This window comes from Sciurus carolinensis, chromosome 16 (genome assembly GCF_902686445.1).
Source record: "Sciurus carolinensis chromosome 16, mSciCar1.2, whole genome shotgun sequence".
Taxonomy (NCBI): Eukaryota; Metazoa; Chordata; class Mammalia; order Rodentia; family Sciuridae; genus Sciurus; species Sciurus carolinensis.
Window position 1 is genome coordinate 13,480,609 of NC_062228.1, and position 21,279 is coordinate 13,501,887.

General features: G+C 47.3%; 1 protein-coding gene across 1 annotated transcript; it reads left to right on the forward strand.

Annotated features, from left to right (window-relative positions):
* Positions 1-5: 5 nt before the first annotated feature.
* Dhx38 (DEAH-box helicase 38) lies at positions 6-19,718 on the forward strand. Its single transcript, XM_047528487.1, has 27 exons — positions 6-263; positions 2,372-2,713; positions 3,068-3,258; positions 3,899-4,003; positions 4,780-4,927; positions 5,045-5,163; positions 5,303-5,379; positions 5,819-5,974; positions 6,495-6,656; positions 6,846-6,953; positions 7,310-7,422; positions 8,613-8,750; positions 9,146-9,332; positions 9,488-9,673; positions 10,054-10,194; positions 10,415-10,525; positions 10,620-10,736; positions 10,902-11,009; positions 11,434-11,546; positions 12,209-12,417; positions 12,523-12,677; positions 13,096-13,251; positions 13,349-13,483; positions 13,622-13,747; positions 14,222-14,317; positions 17,818-17,939; positions 19,231-19,718. The coding sequence occupies exons 2-27, from the start codon at positions 2,388-2,390 to the stop codon at positions 19,313-19,315; spliced, it is 3,690 nt and encodes a 1,229-aa protein (XP_047384443.1). The 5' UTR covers positions 6-263; positions 2,372-2,387; the 3' UTR covers positions 19,316-19,718.
* The last annotated feature ends 1,561 nt before the right edge of the window (positions 19,719-21,279 follow it).

Below are 21,279 nucleotides of genomic sequence, written 5' to 3' on the forward strand. Positions count from 1 at the left end.
TGATCAGAGCAGAGCCCCAGAGGCCCTCTAGCTTTGAGAACTTGTTCTCGTTCTGCCCCACACTTGGCCTAGGAGCCGACGTTTCCGGGATGTTCTCGATGGTGTCTTTGGGTGGTAGAGGGGGCCGCGCAAGGCGTTATGGGAGGATAATGGCGGCTTTCAAGGAGCGGAATTTGTCTCTTTGAGGCCTTGAAACCAAGGGGTGGCAGCTCCAGCACCCCCAAATCCGGAACAGAAGGGTCCCAAGAGTCGCTCTTGGTGAGGTGAGTGTCCCTTCTTCCTTCATGACCTGACTTTGGCCTATCATGGCGGCTCCAGGAGACAGATACCGGCCCCCGGCTGAGGTTTGGGACCTAGTTTGGAAAGTTCTTGTCACCCAACTTGCTTTACTTGCCTCGGGGATGCTGTGCCCATTCTGCTTCCTTTCTTCTTCCTCGGGTTAGGTGCTGAGATCCAGAAGTGCTGTCCAGGGTCGCTCTGCGCCCCTAGGCCCTAGCCCACTCCCAGGCAGTGTGGGAGTCTGAATAGGGCTCCTCGTGTCTTCCTCTTCTCTCTCACAGTAGTATCTCAACCAGGAGATTTGGCGGATGACCTCCTATATTAGAATGTCAGCTCCAAGGGGCCAGGGATTTTTGTCTATCCCTTTTGCTGGGAACAGTGATGGCTCAAGGAGGCAGTCAATGAATAATTATTGAACGAGTAAGTCCAGGTTTCTTCAGTGATTTTCTGGTACCCTCTGGCCTCTTTGCTATTAATCTTTCTGCAGGTTCTGGCCTCTTAACTCTGTTTGGTCTTCTCAGCAGCAGTTAAGTCCTTTCTCCCATGTCCTGTGTTACTGGTATCTTTTCCTGCTGTTTCTAGAAACTGGTATCTTTTCCTGCAGTTCTCATTTCAGTTTAAATTTACTTATTCATTTATTCATCACATGTTTCTATTGCTAGGCACCTAGCCATAGCAGTCAACAAGGCAGACCAGGTTCCATTGCTTGCATAGAGTTTTAGGGGCATGATTCCTAGTTCTGATGACTGCTGGGGAGAGCCTGTGAATCTCAATCTTCCTCCCTGGATTTACTCACATGCATATAGATGTCACCAGCATGCAGGTTCTCTTTTCTATTCTGTCTGATGACATGTTCAAAATGCAACTCTTGTTCTTGCATCCACATTATGTTTTCAATATTCCTTTGTAGAGCTGTGCATGTTGATTAGAATTTGGCCCAAAATTCTGGATTCTGGAGGTACCTTACCCCTTGACAGTTCCTTTACCTCACTTACTTGTTGGAATGAAGGAATTTATCCAAGTGCCTAGCATAGATGTATGTTTATAAGTGGATAGTGTGTAGTGAGAGATAAAGAGAAAAATGCCTCATGTTGAGCTCCAGGGAATCTTATAGTCTCTGAAGTACTTTTCAGAAACACTATTCCTAACTTAGTGTTTCCCATAAATATTTTTAGTAAACATGGATTGTTATTAAACTGATTTTGACTGCCGTGAGGTAATTTTTTTTTTCCAAAATACTGCTGGTCCAGAAAAAGCCACTAAAGTGGACAGAACTGGATGGTAACCTTCTATCTTCACATTTCTACTCTTCTGTACTTGTGGTTGAAAGGGAGGGAGAGGTGAAAGAACTCATGTAAAAAACTGGTAAGGAATCCAATTAGTATATAGGAGTATAGCAAATTAAATATTATAAAAATTTCATCTATAAATAGATAAATAGGGCTACAGAATGCTTTCACATGCATTTTCTCTGATTTTTTTTTTTTTTTTTTTGTGTGGTACTGGGGATTGAACCCAAGGCCTTGTGCATGCGAGGTAAGCACTCTACGAACTGAACTCTATTCTCAGCCCCTTATTTGATTCTTACGATTAGATTCTAAAGGTTAGATAAAGCCAAAATTACTTCCACTTTACAGATATAGAAATTATGGCCAATGAAAGATGAAGTTGCTTACCATCACAGAAGTAGAAAATGCCAAAAGTCTGGTGTCCAATTGAGTTTCTGACTTCAAATCTAGTTGCCCCTGCACTCAATTTATAGATACCATCATGTTCCAGTAAGCAACTCTTAGTGAGGTCTTTTCTTGCCTGTATGATATCCTCTTGGATACTGATGTTTGGTGTGTGTGCATGTGTGTGTGTGTGTGTATCTGTATCTTTAGTGTGAGGGTAAGAAGAGGAGGGTCTTTTGAGATTGTTGCTGATTTGATAGAAAAGTCTTGACAAGAGGTAGCAAAAGAAGTCCTGGTCTTGGTGTGGGGGAGGTAGGATTAGCCACCCAAGCATACCTGTAACTATAGTTATTCTGGGTTATAGCATAACTGAGCTTTGTTTCTTATGTCCTATACCAAATGATTCTCCTCCCTCTCAGAGAAATCCCAGAGCCTATGATGGAGGACACCATTGAGGACGCCTCGATCCATCGGTTAGAAGGCACTGATTTGAACTCTCAGGTTGGTGGTCTTATTTGCAAGACCAAAAGTGCAGCCAGTGAGCAGCATGTCTTCAAAGCCCCTGCTCCCCGCCCTTCATTGCTGGGACTGGACTTGTTGGCCTCCCTGAAACGGAGGGAGCGAGAAGAGAAGGATGATGGGGAGGACAAGAAGAAGTCCAGAATCTCTTCCTACAAGGACTGGGAGGAGAGCAAGGATGACCAGAAGGATGCTGAAGAGGACAGTGATGAGCAGGCTGGCCGAGGTAGCCGGAAAGACAGGTAAAGTCCTTCGGGTAGCTTGGCCCGGAGAGGATAAAAGTGGAGGCCAGAAAACAATAGCCTGTATTCAGTTCTCAGTTTTCCTGTTGGACTCTATGAGAGATTGTGATTTATTTTATGGGTTTGTAATACTGATGGTAGAAAATTGGCATTTTCTTCACATTTGTGGGCAGAATTCAAAGGCAGCTAAGGAGGAGATGATAGAGGTTAGAAATGTCTTGGGTGGTTGCTGTTTGTAAGCCTGCAGCATCAAGGAGTAGAAAAGAACAGGTCACTTGTTTGGCACAGCCAGAGGTTTGGGGCAGGGATATTCTCCTATGGAAGTCCCTTTACCAGCTGCGCTCCCTGTTTCAGACACTATCGGTCTGCTCGTGTAGAGACTCCATCCCATCCTGGGGGTGTGAGTGAAGAGTTTTGGGAACGCAGTCGGCAGAGAGAGCGGGAGCGGCGGGAACATGGTGTCTATGCCTCATCCAAAGAAGAAAAGGATCGGAAGAAAGAGAAATCACGGGATCGAGGAGACTATGACCGCAAAAGAGACAGAGGTAAACCATGCAGCGTAGTTCCTGTTACCTATTAACATTTGAATAGACACATGCCAGCCTTTTTCCTGTTGCAGAAACTTGAGTTGTGCCCATTAATTGGGGATCCCTTTATGCATGATGTCAGCCTGAGGGGTTTTGACCCTGCTGGGATTGGGGATAGCAGGTAGTTTAAGACAACTGTCACTTGTAACTTCTGGTTTGTTTGAGCATGTGGTCCTTGTTTTATTAGGAGAATTGATAAAGGAAACATAAGAAACCAGAGTTTACAAGAATGTTGGTGGTAGAGAAAGGACAGTGCTATGGAGTGAAGCTGAACATGAAAGCCAGTGCTGGCCTTGCTCGGTGTTTTATAGCTTATTTGCTTTTACCTACTACAAACTATTCACTATAGGCTTGTAACTATTATTTTTTGAATTCTTGCAGGAAAATAACTCTTACTGTGAGTTTAAAATTTTCTAGCTAGTAACTTTTTTCCCTTTGAAAGACTGGGAATGTGTGAGTTCAGGAGCCCATGGACCACATTAGAGTAGTATAGGTTGCACCCATGAGTGAGTGGGGAGGCCTGTTCTTTCTCTAGGGTGCAGCTGGGTATGTATGAGGACTGGACATGTGGTGTTGAGCTCTGTGTGTGACTCCATAGATGAGCGGGATAGAAGTAGGCACAGCAGCAGATCGGAACGAGATGGAGGCTCAGAGCGCAGCAGCAGAAGAAATGAACCAGAGAGCCCAAGGCATCGACCTAAAGGTAGACTGACCTCTTATTCGGTGGTTTGTGATGGTTTGCGATGGTTCAGGTATCTACAAGACTGAGTGACTTACTTTCTCAGTGGGTTGCTGAGGCAGTGGAACAGAAGCCCTGACTCTACCTTGAACCCCTGGGAATATTGGGGTCTGAGCCAAGTGGGTGCCACTGTGCCCCCCTCTGTTGGGTTGCATATGCTTCCTTTAGGTGATAAGCTGGATGGCCAGTTTCACAAATGTCAGGAAAGAACAGAGTGTTAGGGGCTCAGGAAGAATATATAAAAAAGAATTATTTGCATTTAAGATGGGTGTGTTTGCAGAGAGAAATTAAATATTCCTTAAAACATTGTTATAAACAGAGTGAAAACTGGAAACTGGACCTCCAAATTCAGATATCTTGTCATGCATGGTGGCACATGCCTGTAATCCCAGTGGCTCAGGAGAGTGAGGCAGGAGGATCGCAAGTTTAAAACCATCCTCAGGAACTTAGCAAGGCCTTAGGTAACTTGGCAAGACCCTTTGTCTGTTTAAAAAAATAAAAGGGGCTTGGGATATGGCTCAGTGGTTAAGCATCCTGGATTCAATCCCTGGTACCCCCCTGCCCCCCAAAAAATTCAGATGTCTTTAAAAAACTCTCAGAACCATCTTATCCATTGCAAGTAAGTGCAAAGGTTTATAAGTAGTAAAATAAGTTAGGGGAGTTAACTTTTGGTCAGTGATTCTGAAGCTGCGACTGGGAGAAATTGGATGTTTCCTGTGGTGTGTTTCTTGTGGCCCCAGATGCGGCCACTCCTTCAAGGTCTACCTGGGAGGAGGAGGACAGTGGCTGTGGCTCCTCAAGGCGCTCTCAGTGGGAGTCACCCTCCCCGACACCTTCATATCGGGACTCTGAGCGGAGCCATCGATCGTCTACTCGAGATCGAGAGAGGTGATGTCTGGGTAGCGTTGCCCTGGGTCTTGGTGAGGTGGTAAAGGGGTCTGGGCAGGGAGAACTGGTGATTGAGGACACAGCTCAACTTGGTACCTGGTGGGCTTGCTGTCCCAGGTCTGTGAGGAGCAAGTACTCAGATGACACACCTCTGCCAACTCCCTCCTACAAATACAACGAGTGGGCTGATGATAGACGACATCTGGGCTCCACCCCTCGGCTGTCCAGGGGCCGAGGTAAGGCCTGGGAGCAGGAGGCAGGATAGCACTTGGTTCATCTTGGGGAGACTGAGAGAGGCATGTGGCTTTGCAGGTCTTTTGGGGGTCCCCGGGATAAGCCAGGTAGTTGTGGACTGACCTAGCACCTGCTTTTCAGGAAGACGTGAGGATGGTGAAGAAGGGATTTCATTTGACACAGAAGAGGAGCGGCAGCAGTGGGAGGATGACCAGAGGGTAAAGTTGACAGACGTCTTTGAGGGATTCAAAGTGGGGTATGACTTTAGGGGCACAGGTGAAAGGGGGTATCAGAGCCCAAGGGTGCTGAGGGAGCCTCCAGCAGTACTGGGCTTTGAGGAGGGTGCTTGGTGCTGTGCAGTGGACTCTCCTCGGAGAAACCCAGGCTGCAGCGAGGCCTCTCCTAATACAGGAGGTCACACCTAACTCCTTATGTGGTGGTGCCACCATGTGGTGAATCTAAGAAGTGCCATCGTGATGGGTGACCAAGTAAAGCTGTCTCCCTCTGTTGTCCTCCGTTAGATGGACTTTCCTGCACCTCTCAGGAGGGTTGTTCCAGCACCCACATGATTGCCTACCAAATATCTGCTCCCCTGTTGCTGTGTTTCATGCATAAACTTGACCTTCCCCTTGTTCTTATTGCTTTGTCTCCCTGCAGCAAGCTGACCGGGACTGGTACATGATGGATGAGGGCTATGATGAGTTCCACAACCCCCTGGCCTACTCCTCTGAGGACTACGTGAGGCGGCGGGAGCAGCATCTGCATAAACAGAAGCAGAAGCGAATTTCGGCCCAGCGCAGGCAGATCAATGAGGTGAGGCCACTGACAGTGGTTGGTGCAGATTCAGAGCTGGAGTCCAGATGTGAGAGAAGCATCAGGTCTTGTCAAGTGAAGACAGCCTCGCTAGTCTTCCATTGCTGAGAGGACAGGATCAGAAATGTCTCTGGCAGCAGGGAAAGGATAGACAGGGAAACCTTGGGTCACTTAGCAACTCATACTTCTGTTATCCACACTCCTGTGGATGAGACCTGGTACTGTGGCACCTGCCTGTATGGTCTGTGTTCTTTGTGTCTCTCAGTGGGGCTATGGATGGTCACCATTTGTGTGTCTGGCTAGAGATTCTGGCTTAGATCTAAGGTGCTGCTTTTTGGAACAAGTATTATGTGTGATTTGAGGTCAGTGACTCTTGATGAACTCCAGGGTAGAGAGGTCTGTGATGCCTCTGTGGCCACCATGGCTTATCTGTTGAGACAGGATACGTGAACTTGCTTGGAGACCTTTTAGGATGACTTCTGATTGCAGTCTGAGTGGTGCTCGCATTGCGTCCTCACAGGATAATGAGCGCTGGGAGACCAACCGCATGCTGACCAGTGGAGTGGTCCATCGGCTGGAGGTGGACGAGGACTTTGAAGAGGACAATGCAGCCAAAGTACATCTGATGGTGCACAACCTGGTGCCTCCCTTTCTGGATGGACGCATCGTCTTCACTAAGCAGGTGAGGCTTCTGTGGCCAGAGGCAAGAACATTCAGAAAGACCTGAATAGAAGAAAAAAAGAATAAAAGTGGGGAAACAGCTCAATATCATGATAGGGTAACCCTCTGCCCCATTACTCACGAGATCTGTTAGGACAGAGGCCCTTTGGAGAGACTAGTGGGTGATTTCTCTTTCTTCCACCTTCTACAGCCAGAGCCTGTGATTCCAGTCAAGGATGCCACTTCTGACCTGGCCATCATTGCTCGGAAAGGCAGCCAAACAGTGCGGAAGCACAGGGAGCAAAAGGAGCGCAAAAAGGTTGGCTTCTCACCACTCTTGCTGGGAAGTCTGTGCATGTTTTTCTTTTCTTTTCCTTTTAAAAGATCTCATTAGACTACACAGGTGGGATTCCTCATAGAAATGACACCTGTGGAGCAAGACTCAGCTCTTGAGAAGGGCACTGTATTCCTCCACTTGTCCTCAGTCAAGGCAGCCACAGGGCCTGGGGCTTGGGGAGCTGGAGGCTTGAGACTTTGAATATGTAGCCTGGTGCCATCAGTGCCTTGTGGGATTTGCACCTTCTCGATGAAACCTGTTGTTAACTGGGACTGAGTTTCCACTGGCCACACTTGTATCACTGGATAGAGCAGACTTTTTTTTCTTGTCTTCTTCAGGCTCAGCACAAACACTGGGAACTGGCTGGGACCAAACTGGGAGATATAATGGGTGTCAAAAAAGAGGAGGAGCCAGATAAAGCTCTGACAGAAGATGGAAAGGTGGACTACAGGTGGGTAGTCTTTGCCAGTAGCAGACTTGCTTGAAAACCCAGGACAGTCATGACAGAGCTGATAGACTCCATGACTTGTGGACTGGAAAATGGCAGGCTGTCGCTCTGAATCTTTTGCTTTCCATAATATCTTATTCCTGATCTCTCTTCCATTATCTTTAGCTTTTCTTAGGTATTATGTCTATTGCCACTATCACAGGAACTTCCTCTTTGCCTGACGGAGATATGAAGAGTATGAAGCCTGGGGAGGTTAGGTCACTTTTTAAGGTCACTCACCTAGTAAATGGTGGCATCAGGGTCAGTCCCAGGCAGTCTGTCTTTGGAGCCCATTCTTTTGGCCATTCTGCTTTGGTGTATTTCAGGTGTTCATGGTGGGAAGGTGGGTTTTGTTCTCTTAGTCATATTTCAGTTCCATATGAGGACCAACTATTTTAAACTATTCCAAAATAGAAAGGATTATCTTACCAGGTAGTGACTTGTCTGTTTATAGAGGTATTAAGTACATATTGCATAACTCTCTGTTGGGATTCCTGCCTTGAGAAGCCGACCCGAATGTCCCTCATGATTCATTCTTTGAATTCTCTTACATCCTTCTGAACTGTCATCTGAGTTAATAATTCTTTGTACCCCTGTGTGAAATATCCCCAATGAGAAGTTGGTGTTATTGGTTAGCTCTTGTTAGTTTCTGGGTAGTTTAATCTCTTAGGTATCTATTGTTGGGTGAAATTAGAAACAGGAATCAGATAATAGGTCTAAGGGAAGAAGCATCTCTTGGGGAAGGGGTGACTGGAAGATGGCTAAAATAGGTGGCTCTTTTGGCCCTTTAAGTATTATGCAGAAATTGCCCAACGTGTTCTCTACAAGTTAGTAACTCTGGTTGATTTTAACTCCTCTCCTAGTCACTTTCTATTTAAGGCAGAGCATTTGCCCACTTGATAATCTGTACCTCCTTAGATTCATGTTTAGCTCTGTTTGACCCTGTGGTGTTAGAGTGTTGTACCATAAGATTCTCATTGCAGTTCCAGTCCTTAGTTCTGAAGAGAAATAATCTCAGATCACCTGGTTGCTTTAGTGTCTCACATTTATTGCTTGTCAGACTCATTCCTGGTTCAGGAAGAAGGGGAGTAACCCAATCAGGAGGAATAATGTGGGACATTGTGCATGGTGCTTAGGCTGCTCTATGTTCCCAGAACAGAGCAGAAGTTTGCAGACCACATGAAGAAAAAAAGTGAAGCCAGCAGTGAGTTTGCAAAGAAGAAGTCAATCCTGGAGCAGAGGCAGTATCTGCCAATTTTTGCTGTGCAGCAGGAGCTACTCACTATTATCAGGTAATGCCACCCAGGCCCAAAGATTCCGGTGTCAAATCAGTTGTCCCTCTGTCTCCTCTGTTTTCTCAGGAACCTTTTTTTTTTTTTTTTTTTCTGTGCATTGTCTGGTGGGAAGGAAACTCGTTTGTTTACCCCTGATCTGTTGTCTGGGGCTATGCTGGGCGAAGTAACTAGATGGCATTGTTCTTTTTTAGTGGACCTGTTTAAACCTCACTGTGTTCCAGATATCTCAGGTGGTAGTTCTGTAGGAGATTCATTTCCCAAGGAAATGTCTTCTCTGAGCAGGCATGCTCTCTGCCTAGCTAGCCATGGTGACGAGAGGGGGAAGAGGCTTCCTGGAGTTGACCTTCGACTGGGTCTGCTCACTCAGCCTTTTGAACTGCTTTTCCTTGCAGGGACAACAGCATCGTGATTGTGGTTGGGGAGACAGGGAGTGGCAAGACCACTCAGCTGACCCAGTACTTGCATGAGGATGGTTACACAGACTATGGGATGATTGGGTGTACTCAGCCCCGGCGTGTGGCTGCCATGTCGGTGGCCAAGAGAGTCAGTGAAGAGATGGGGGGAAACCTTGGTGAGGAGGTAAGTGGATGTGCGTCCTGAGCCAAGTAGTTTTTTCCTATTCTGCCCATTTGAGCTGGAGGGTATGATCTGCCAAGACTTGGACTCAAGGATAAGATGTGCTCATTGTGAGCAGGTGGCCCCAGCTCTGAGTGAGCCATCTCTCTGACCTCCAGGTGGGTTATGCCATTCGCTTTGAAGACTGCACTTCAGAAAACACCTTGATCAAGTACATGACTGATGGGATCCTGCTCCGAGAGTCCCTCCGGGAAGCTGACCTGGATCACTACAGTGCCATCATCATGGACGAAGCCCATGAGCGCTCCCTCAACACGGATGTGCTCTTTGGGCTGCTCCGGGAGGTAAGGGCTGTAGGGTCCAGTCCCTCTGTACCAGGGCTTTGACCAGTGCACTGCCGGTAACCAGTGATTGAGGTGCTACGGGTGGGCTGGGACTATTCTGGGGACACTGAGAGGGTCTCTGGCAGGCCAGCTTTTCCCTGAGGCCCTGGGTTGTCAAGTTCAAATCTGGTGTTGTAATTTACTTTCTTCTTGCTCAGCCGAGTGACTTGTGGTTTTCTTGGCTATGACCCTGTTGCTCAAATCTCTAGGACTATTAAATCTAATAAGCTGTTTGCAAGCTTTGCCTTCTGCTTTATTTGGGGTAGTGCTGATGGGACTGCCAGGCAGAACCAAGGGCAGAACCAAACTCAAAGGAGCTACTGAATGACTTTTTCTCTTAGGTAGTGGCTCGGCGCTCAGACCTGAAGCTTATTGTTACATCAGCCACTATGGATGCAGAGAAATTTGCTTCCTTTTTTGGGAATGTTCCTATTTTCCACATCCCTGGTCGAACCTTCCCTGTGGACATCCTCTTCAGCAAGGTACTGAGGGTCTGTTTTTGAACTGGCCTCCATGCTATGGGGGGGATGCCATGGAGCAAAACGGAGCTACCTGTAGCTCTAGGCTTAGGGGACTGTGCTCTGGGCGAGGTTTTATTTCCTTCTTTGAAGCTGAAACATGGGCCTGGGGAGGCACCAGGACTTCTTGCAGAGGGATGCCTGACCCGTGCTACCCTCTGACTGTTCCTGACTGGTGTTGCAGACCCCACAGGAAGATTATGTGGAGGCCGCAGTGAAGCAGTCCTTGCAGGTTCACCTCTCAGGGGCCCCCGGGGACATCCTTATCTTCATGCCTGGCCAAGAGGATATCGAGGTGTGTGCCTCGGTCACCACTGTGGTGAATGGGTGTGTCCTCCAAATGAGAATTTTGGGCCCTAGAATCTCATAGTTCCTCCTGGTGCCTTTAGGTGACCTCAGACCAGATTGTGGAGCACCTGGAAGAACTGGAAAATGCGCCTGCCTTGGCTGTGCTGCCCATCTACTCCCAGCTGCCCTCTGACCTCCAGGCAAAAATCTTCCAGAAGGTATGACAGCAGGAGTGTTCTTCTGGGTCCCCGTTTTTGGGTGTCTCCTCCCCCAAAGGAGAGCAAAGGGGAGGAGATGTTCCTTTACTCGAGGGGGTGGGAGGGAGGTGGGCTGGGTCCTGCTTGTGCAGTCTTTGTACCCCTGCATGTCCTGCTCGGCCCTAGGCTCCAGATGGCGTTCGGAAGTGTATTGTTGCCACCAACATTGCTGAGACATCTCTGACTGTTGATGGAATCATGTTTGTTATTGATTCTGGTTATTGCAAATTAAAGGTAAGGGGAGATATGGGAAGTGGGGCCCTGGGTCTTCACCTGACGTTGACTCAGCTTAGGAGGTGGGAGGTCAGGCCTTAGTCCTCCTGGAAGGTGACACCCACGTGACTGGTGGTGTTAGGCTGACATTTAGTGAGTGCTGGTTTTGGTGTGAACTTGATTCATTTAATCCTTGTGATAATCTGAAGAGGTAGATCGTTTAAATAATTTTGTAGAGCTCATACAGCTGGTGTTTCTTGGGGAAACCTCTCTAGAAATTTGTGAGAACATTCCTTAAGGCTTCTGGCTCCAAAAAATGGCTGCTGGCATTGCTGAGACACTTCTTCTGTGATGTGCAGCAACCAGGTTTTGTCTTTCTATGTTTTAGGGCCACGCTTTTCCCCTTACTTTATCCTTAATCAGTTTCTTTTCTGCCCCCTCCTAGGTCTTTAACCCCAGGATTGGCATGGATGCTTTGCAGATCTACCCCATCAGTCAGGCCAACGCCAACCAGAGGTCAGGACGAGCTGGCAGGACGGGCCCAGGTCAGTGCTTCAGGTAGGAGCCAAGCCCTGTGCTAGCCTGCTATCTGGTGCAGCACTGATTTGCTGAGGTGGGCGGGATGCTGGTCCCAGAGCTGATCCCAAGATCTGGGCTCCTGGTGGGCTGCCACACTGTGGTACTGCTGAGTGGAATAAGTAACCTTTCCAGGGAGTGGTGAGGTGTGAGGCAGACTTACAGTGAATGTCCGTGTACTGGAAGATTAGCAGGCTCCCCCATCGAGGGTGGAGCTGAGCAAATGATGTCATTGGTTGTTTTGTACTTTTTCAATTACTCTTTGTTAAAATTATTAAAAGCAGTGTATTCATTGTAGAGATTCAGTGTATACAAAGATACTGAGACAATAAAACCTTGCTATAGTTCTAGTCTTGGGCACTTTGGTTTCAGAAATGAAACAGATATGTAGGAAGCAGAAAAGTTGAGTTGGCAGGGTGGGTTTCTGAGTGGGTAGAAATGACTGAGTTAAAGGAGTGGGAGGTGGGAGGAAGAAATGGGTACTTCCCCCAACCTGTAGGATTTACTGGCTGTTGTGGGGTACACTTAGATGAAGTGGGATAGTGTTGATCTTCCACCATGTGGTCCTGTGGGCAGCCAGGGTAGTAAGAGGCTGGCAGGCCAATGTGGTGCAGGTGCAGCAGAACCAGTCTTCTCCCTGCCAGGCTGTACACGCAGAGTGCCTACAAGAATGAACTCCTGACCACCACGGTGCCTGAGATCCAGAGGACCAACCTGGCCAATGTGGTGCTGCTGCTGAAGTCCCTTGGGGTGCAGGACCTGCTGCAGTTCCACTTCATGGACCCACCCCCAGAGGACAACATGCTCAACTCCATGTATCAGCTCTGGATCCTTGGGGCCCTGGACAACACAGGTGTGGTGGCCCTGGGAGCTGGTAGGGCCTTAGGGGTGCTGGTGTGTGGCTTCTCTCTCTCTTTCTCTCACTGTGCATTGAATGTCTGGGTTTTCTCTCTCCTAGGTGGTCTCACCTCCACAGGGCGACTGATGGTGGAGTTCCCATTGGACCCAGCCCTATCCAAGATGCTCATCGTGTCCTGTGACATGGGCTGCAGCTCTGAGATCCTGCTCATTGTGTCCATGCTCTCTGTCCCAGCCATCTTTTACAGGCCCAAGGTGGGGAGGTGGCTGCTGGGTCCTCTCCCTTCTAGGAAGGCTTGGGGGAATGTTTGAGACGGGGAGAGCTTTTTCTGTATTTTGGAAGTGAAAGATAAGGCTGGGAATCAGAATTTTTGAAGCATTATTTTGCTCTCTTCTGTTAGGTTGTGTAGGAGGAGCAAGGTTGGGTTGGATCAGTGGTCCTCTGGGGGTGCTTTGGAAGTTTGTAAGAGTATCTTTTGTCTTCTAGGATGGTTGTTCCCGAGCTCTTATGTTTTAGCATATTTTATTATAAGTTATTTTTATTCCATATTGTTAGGTAACATTGATGTGTTTGAAGTTATGTGTGGGTGGGTGGTAGTGGGAGAATCCCCCAATATCCTTGGTGGGCCTGATTCCTCCATGCCTAGGGTTAAGCTCCTTTTTCCCTCCCTAGGGCCGAGAGGAGGAGAGTGACCAAATCCGGGAGAAGTTTGCTGTTCCCGAAAGTGATCATTTGACCTACCTGAATGTTTACCTGCAGTGGAAAAACAATAATTACTCTACCATCTGGTGCAATGACCATTTCATCCATGCCAAGGCCATGCGGAAGGTGGGGCCAGCAGCCCGGATGAGCAGGACTTCTGGATGGGGGGTGGGAGAGGAGGGCAAGGAGCGCTCCATCCTGACTTGCCTGTGTCCTGCTCTAGGTCCGGGAGGTGCGGGCCCAACTCAAGGACATCATGGTGCAGCAGCGGATGAGCCTGGCCTCATGTGGCACTGACTGGGACATCGTCAGGAAGTGTATCTGTGCTGCCTACTTCCACCAGGCAGCCAAGCTCAAGGTGAGCCCTGGGAGCCCTTGGAGCTCTGACCTCCTCCTGGTGTGGTACCTGTCTGAGGGCGGGTACTCAAGCCTGTGTCAAGATAGGTTTGAGGGATGGAGAGGCAGCCCAAGTGGCCACTTCTTGTGTCTTCCCTAGGGAATTGGGGAGTATGTGAATATCCGCACAGGGATGCCATGCCACTTGCACCCCACCAGCTCCCTCTTTGGAATGGGCTACACCCCGGACTACATAGTGTACCATGAGTTGGTCATGACCACCAAGGTGAGTCTTTTCTGAGGTGCTTGCATAATGTGGGCCCACCTTCCTGGCCACGCTTTTGTGGCTATGCCCTGCCTTCTAGGCCGAGCAGAGTTGGGGCCACACACATTGCTTTGCAGGGCTTTCAAGACTGGTTTTCGGCTGGGGGAAGCTTTATAGAGTTAACCTCTAAATATAGTGATCTCAATCCTGCCAGCAGCGTAGTTTCCTGCTTGCTGTTTGGGATGAGTGACCCCTGTTGATGTCCCTGGAAGGGCTTTCTATAGGGTTGGACCCTTTCTCTTATATAAGTGGGAGTGAGTGTTTTTCAAGCATGGGAGAACTTGGATAGGAGAAGGGATGACAATTTGGTATTGGGGCTCTCCCCTGCCTAGGTGGGTTGGGGACAGGGCCCTCCTAAGTTGACTCCTAATTGTGGAACCTGTGGGAGGAACTGGCCCACCCATGACCTCTGCCTCGCTGCCCTTTTGCCCACAGGAGTACATGCAGTGTGTGACTGCTGTGGATGGAGAGTGGCTGGCGGAGCTGGGCCCCATGTTCTACAGCGTGAAGCAGGCAGGCAAGTCGCGGCAGGTGAGGATCCTGCATCTCTCGTGGAGGTGCTGTTTGCCTGTGATTGAAGACTCCATCATCTGATCGCTTACTTCTCCCTCCCAATATAAAAGCTGGGATCGAGGGCTGGTGATATGGCTCAGTCGGTAGAGTGCCTGCCTTGCAAGCACAAGGCCCTGGGTTCAATCCCCAGCACTGCAAAAAAAAAAAAAAAAGCTGGGATCAAGCTTTCCTGGTGTGTCTTATTTCCCCCACCACTCTAGTGACTGGGTCTCTGGGCCTTTTTTTTTTCTTCTTTTTTTAAAAACTTACTGAAAAGTCCAAATACTCAGCTTGAAAGGACTTACTTTTTTTTTTTTTTTTTTTTTGCAGTACTGGGGATCAAACTCAGGGCCTTGTGCTTGTGAGGCAAGCACTCTACCAGCTGAGCTATCTCCCCAGCCCAAGGACTTACTTTTATTTATTTATTTTTAATATTCTTTTTTTTTTTAATTGTAAACAAATGGGGTACATGTTGTTTCTCTGTACATGGAGTAAAGGCGTACCATTTGTGTAATCATAAATTTACATAGGGTAATGTTGTTTGATTCATTGTTATTTTTTCCCTTCCCCCCACCCCTCCCACCCCTCTTTTCCCTCTATATAGTCCTTCCTTCCTCCATTCTTGCCCCCCTCCCTAACCCTAACTCTAACCCTAACACTAACCCCTCCCACCCCCCATTATGTGTCGTCATCCACTTATCAGCGAGATCATTCGTCCTTTGGTTTTTTGAGATTGGCTTATCTCACTTAGCATGATATTCTCCAATTTCATCCATTTGCCTGCGAGTGCCATGATTTTATCATTCTTTATGGCTGAGTAATATTCCTTTGTGTATGTGTGTATATATATATATATATATATATATATACACCACAGTTTCTTTATCCATTCATCAATTGAAGGACATCTGGGTTGGTTCCACAATCTGGCTATTGTGAATTGAGCAGCTATGAACATTGATGTGGCTGTATCTCTGTAGTGTGCTTATTTTAAGTCCTTTGGGTATAGGCCAAGGAGTGGGATAGCTGAGTCAAATGGTGGTTCCATTCCAAGTTTTCTAAGGAATCTCCACACTGCTTTCCAGAGTGGCTGCACTAATTTGCAGCCCCACCAGCAATGTATGAGTGTACCTTTCTCCCCACATCCTCGCCATCACCTGTTGTTGCTTGTATTCTTGATAATCGCCATTCTAATTGGGGTGAGATGGAATCTTAGGGTGGTTTTGATTTGCATTTCTCTTATTACTAGAGATGTTGAACATTTTTTCATATGTTTGTTGATTGCTTGTAGATCTTCTGTGAAGTGTCTGTTCATTTCCTTAGACCATTTGTCGATTGGGTTATTTGCATTCTTGGTGTAGAGTTTTTTGAGTTCTTTATAGATTCTGGAGATTAGTGCTCTATCTGAAGTATGATTGGCAAAGATTTTCTCCCACTCTGTAGGCTCTTTCTTCGCATTGCCGATAGTTTCCTTTGTTGAGAGAAAGCTTTTTAGTTTGAATCTATCCCAGTTATTGATTCTTGCTTTCATTTCTTGTGCTATGGGAGTCCTGTTAAGGAAGTCTGATCCTAAGCCGACATGTTGAAGATTTGGACCTACTTTTTCTTCTATAAGATGAAGGGTCTCCGGTCTGATTCCGAGGTCCTTGATCCATTTTGAGTTTTGTGCAGGGTAAGATAGGGGTTTAGTTTCATTCTGCTGCATATGGATTTCCAATTCTCCCAGCACCATTTGTTGAAGAGGCTATCTTTTCTCCATTGCATATTTTTGGCATGTTTGTCTAGTATGAGAAAATTGTATTTATTTGGGTTTGTGTCTGTGTCCTCTATTCTGTACCATTGATCCACCTTTCTATTTTGGTACCAATACCATGCTGTTTTTGTTACTATCGCTTTGTAGTAGAGTTGAAGATCTGGTATTGCGATACCCCCTGCTTTACTCTTTCTGCTAAGGATTGCTTTAGCTATTCTGGGTTTCTTATTCTTCCAGATGAATTTCATAATTGCTTGCTCTATTTCCGTAAGGTACATCATTGGGATTTTAATTGGAATTACATTGAATCTGTATAGCACTTTTGGTAGTATGGCCATTTTGACAATATTAATTCTTCCTATCCAAGAACATGGGAGATCTTTCCATCTTCTAAGGTTTTCTTTAATTTCTTTCTTTAGTGTTCTGTAGTTCTCATTGTAGAGGTCTTTCACCTCTTTTGTGAGATTGATTCCCAAGTATTTTATTTTTTTTTTGAGGCTATTGTGAATGGGGTAGTTTTCCTAATTATGCTTTCCAAAGAAGGGACTTACTTTTAAAATGTAGCCTCTATGTCATTATCACTCCTAACAGAATTAATTTTTCCATGTCACCTAAGTTTTCAGTCCTTTTTCAGATTTCACCATTTATCTCTGAGATCTTCTCATGACTGATTTGCTTGAAGTAGGATCCAGACCTTTCAATTGATTGTTATATGTGTTACTTCTTATCCAGAAAGATTCCACCCTGACTTCGAAAAAAATATTTAAATTTATTTCTTTATTTTTGGTACTAGGGATTGAACCCAGGGGTGCTTAACTGCTGAGCCACTTCCAGAGCCCTTTTTATTTTTGTATTTTGAGATAGAGTTTCACTAAGTTGCTTAGGTTCTTGCTTAGTTTCTGAGGCTGGCCTTGGACTTGCAATCCTCCAGCCTCTGTCTGTCAAACTGCTGGGATTACCCATGTGCACCACCATGCCCAGCTGACTTTTATTTTTTAATTTTTAAATGACATTTATTTACTGGAGAAACTATCATAGAATATTCCATGTTATGGATTTGACCTATTGCTTCCTCATGGTGGTGTTTAACTTGTGCCTCTTTTTTGTGTGCTTTCCATAACATAGTCAATATTCCAGAAAGCTTGACAGGTCCTGGTTCAGCTATACCAGGCAGGGAGGCGTGTGTATGGTGCTGTGAAACTCCTTTCAGGTGCTCTCAGGAGGCACATGGTGATGCTAGGGTGAGTGAGCAGCCTGGTCTCCGTTCTGAATTCTCACCTCCTATCCATCTCCTCAAGGATTTGGCAGCCATTGATGACCATCGCTTATATTCATTATTTAGGGTTGCAAAATATTGCTGGGCTTTTGCTTTCCTGCTTAGCATAGTTCTCTCCATATCTGACCAAACACATCTTCCGTCCGTCCTTTCCAGCCAGGTGACAATGTCTTCCTTATTTTCCTATACTCTCTGGCGTAGGTGTGAACTTGGTTTTAAAAATGTAAGTACTTACCTGATTTGTCTGGAGTGCTGAGGCATGACTGGTGTGGGACTGACTTGTCCAGTGTCTGTTGTGGATCAGTGGAAAAGCAGGCCTTGGTGTGGGCAGGCAGGCACACAGCCTCTGCCCCTGAGAGCTCATCTTGTGCAGCAAGCGTGTGGTTCAGACAGGGCCTTCTCACCTGATGTCCTCACTGGGCTCAGCCAGTCCCTCTACCCCTTCTCCAGGAGAATCGCCGGCGGGCCAAAGAGGAAGCCTCTGCCATGGAAGAGGAAATGGCGCTGGCTGAGGAGCAGCTGCGAGCCCGGCGGCAGGAGCAGGAGAAGCGTAGCCCCCTGGGCAGTGTCAGGTGAGCCTCCACCTGGGACCCTGGCTGGGAGGCTGCCAGGGACTAGGCCCGGGTCGTGATTTAAGAGAAGTGGACTCTCTGAAGGTGAACTGGTGACAGAAGCTGCTTCTGTGCTGATTGGTCACATGTGGAGATAAAGGAGGAACTCCTAACTGCTTTAAAGGCAGTCATTCATTTGCAGTCTTTGGTCATGTCATGTTGTATTGAGGGCTGGAGGTGGTATGGAGTAGCAGGGAGGTCTTACGGCTGTACTGACAAGCCAAGACATTAGGAAAAATAGCGGCTGGGGGGAAGAGTGTCGTGGGTCTCTGTGCTGGTATGTGGTGTTTGGTCAGTTTTTCACAAGTTGGGCACAGTCCTCCTCAGGGCTGCCCTTACTTCAGACACCAGCTGCAAGCTGGGAAGTCACCCTTACTTTTGACCAACTTGCTACAAATTTGGTGATCCCCTTGAATTTGCTGAAGCTTAATAATTTGCTGGAATGTCTCAAAACTCAGGAAAGTGCTATACAGTTTTATTATAGCAAAAGGGTACAAATCAGAATGAGCCAAAGTGAGAGATGCGTAGAGGGAGGTCTGAGAGGGCCCCAAAAGTGATGATTCTTTTGTCCTCAGGGCTCAGTTACCCTCCTGGCACATCAGTGACTGTTCACACAGGGTATTGCTAACCAGGGAAGCTCTTCTGAGCTTGCGTTCGGAACTTTGAAAAGTTTCATTACATTGGCATGAACAATTGAATCCTTGCCCGTGTGATTGAACTCAGTCTCTGGCCTCCTTCGCCTCCCCAGTGATCAGGCTGTTATCACATGTCTCCCGATTCTGAGGCTCAAAGTCCCAATCCTAATCACATGGTTGGCTTTCTGGCCAGGCCAGCCCATCGTACTCACTATCAGGTGTGGTCTGAAGGGCCTGCTGTGAACAGCAGAAACACTCTAATTCCTTGGTAATTCCTTCTAGAAATGGGATGGAGGTGGGTCCAGCTCTTTATTTCACAGCTGGATTGGTAGTCTGCCGAAATGGATGGACGCTCCTGCCACAGCTCACTTAGGGGGTGTGTGATAGGAATTTTTTAAAAATGGATATCAGAATGAAGTGCTTTCTTTATTTTATTACACTCCTGATCAAAAATGGGAAGGCAAAGGAGTGAGCGTGCACTGGGGATAAGATGCTTTAGCCCCAGAGCTGCCTCACACGTGAGCTAGAAGCAGCACGGCTTAGGCTCTGTGTCCTGCTGGGGACCCTGCTGGGGTAAGGAGCAGTGTGTCTCCTATACCCTCTTTCTGTGTCTCCAGGTCCACGAAGATCTACACTCCAGGTCGGAAAGAGCAGGGGGAGCCCATGACACCTCGCCGCACACCAGCCCGCTTTGGGCTGTGAGCTAAGGCTGTCTGAGGAGAGGGTGGCAGCAGGTGTTGGGTCCGAGCCCTCTGGTGGGAGTGCCCCCAGGCTGTGGACAAAGCCTTCTCATCTGTGGACTCCATCTGTGTACTTCAAGGCCCCTCGGGCAGTTCCTGCTGGGCCAGGCTCTGCCACAGAGGAAGGGGGAACTCCTGGGTGCAGGAGCCTGGCAGGAGCTGGGGCTGCAGAGCAGCTGAGGTGCTGCTGGCGCAGAGGGAGGTGGCTGGATCCATCTATCCGCATAACCGTCGCTGGATGCCTGGTAGATGAGTGACTTGGCTGTGACTATGTCTTTTTTAATCCTTGTGTAAAGCAGTAAGATAGACCCAGAGGCAATTGTAATTTGGTTATCATTCAGGATTTGAAAATAAATTTATTATTTGTAAAATGTGATGGTAATTTTTATTTCCTTTTTCCTTCCCTGCCTTAAATCCTACAAGAGAAAAGGGAAAGCCTTGCTGACTCTCCTTGCCTGTCTCTTCCTAGAAGAGGATGTTCACTCCCCTAGGCCGGGCGTCTTAGGGGAGAGTTGGCAGGCGGGACACAGCTTAGGTTTGGTGACCTAAGAATGGCCCGGGGTGTCAAAGCACAGGGAAGACCAAGCTCAGAGGATGCCTGGATGTTCCTAAAGCTGGTGGGCAACGGTGAGGCCAGCCTTGGTGGCCAGGAGTAGAGCTTGGTGAGTAGGAACCTGCTGCTGCCCGGCCAGGGATAGGCTGACTGCTTTAAAGAGGCCTGTGCTTTGCTCAGAATGGTTTCTACTCTTTGCAGGCGTAATGGCTGCAAAGTCATATAAAATGTTGCTTATTTGATTTTCATGTAAAAGTTGATCCTTACACTGGAATCGCTAGTTTTTTGTTAAACAGACTGTTAAATCTGCTGAGGTGGGTTTTGAGTATTTGGCCCTTTGCACCCACTTGGTCTTTGCTTTGTGATTCCTTGGTTGGCAGGTGTGCTGAGTGAGTTGCTGACGTGGCTGAGGCTCAGCAGCACCTCTGCAGGCCAGCTCAGGGCAGCCCCTTACTGCCTGGCTCACTCTGCTGTGATCCAGTCTCCCTCCTTTCAAGATTTGAATTTCCTTCTGTTGTAACTCAGTGTGAGTTAGCATATAAATCAGTTTGGCCTGTGAGTTTGGAAGCCCAGCTTTGCCAGCCAGCCCTGGCCACCTACCACCCCTGCTTCCATCCTCCTGATCTCCATTTGCCCTTATTGGGAGTGACTTCAGGGCTCTACAGTGAGGAGAGGCCTTACAGCTGCCTGCCTGCGGAGCCTTCTGATCTTGGATCTAGGTCGAAGGGCTGGAGAAGTGTGTCTGTCTGCTCTGCTGGGAGGAGTTGGCTGGGGTTATAACCCTACTTACAGACTTAAGGCTCAGGATGCAGTGAAATAGGAAAAAGATGGAGGTTCTAGTTGGTAGTTTTATTAATAACAAGCTGTGACTTTGTTCACAAACTCACCTTTTTTTTTTTTTTTTTTTTTGTTCTGGGGATTGAAAGCAGGGGCACTTAACCAAGCAGCTGTATCCCCAGCCTGTTTTTAAAAAAAATTTTATAATGGGGTGGGTGGCAGGGGTAAGAGAAGAATGAAGGAACTTTGGATGGTGTAGAGGAAAATGGGGTGGGAGGGGTGGGGGACAGAAACATCATAGAATGAAACACACAGTATTACCCTATGTATATGTATGATTACACAAATGGTATGAATCTACATTGTGCACAACCATAGAAATGAAAAGTTGTACCCCATTTGTGTGCAATGAATCGAAATACAGTTTGTAAAAATAAAAAAGATTTTAAGAAAAAAAAAAAAAGAAAAAATTTTGAGACAAAGTCTCATTAAGTTACTAAGTTGCTTAGAGCCTTGCTAAGTTGCTGAGGCTGGCTTTGAACTTGCTATCCTCCTGCCTCAGCCTCCTGAGCCACTGGGATTACAGGTGTGTGTCA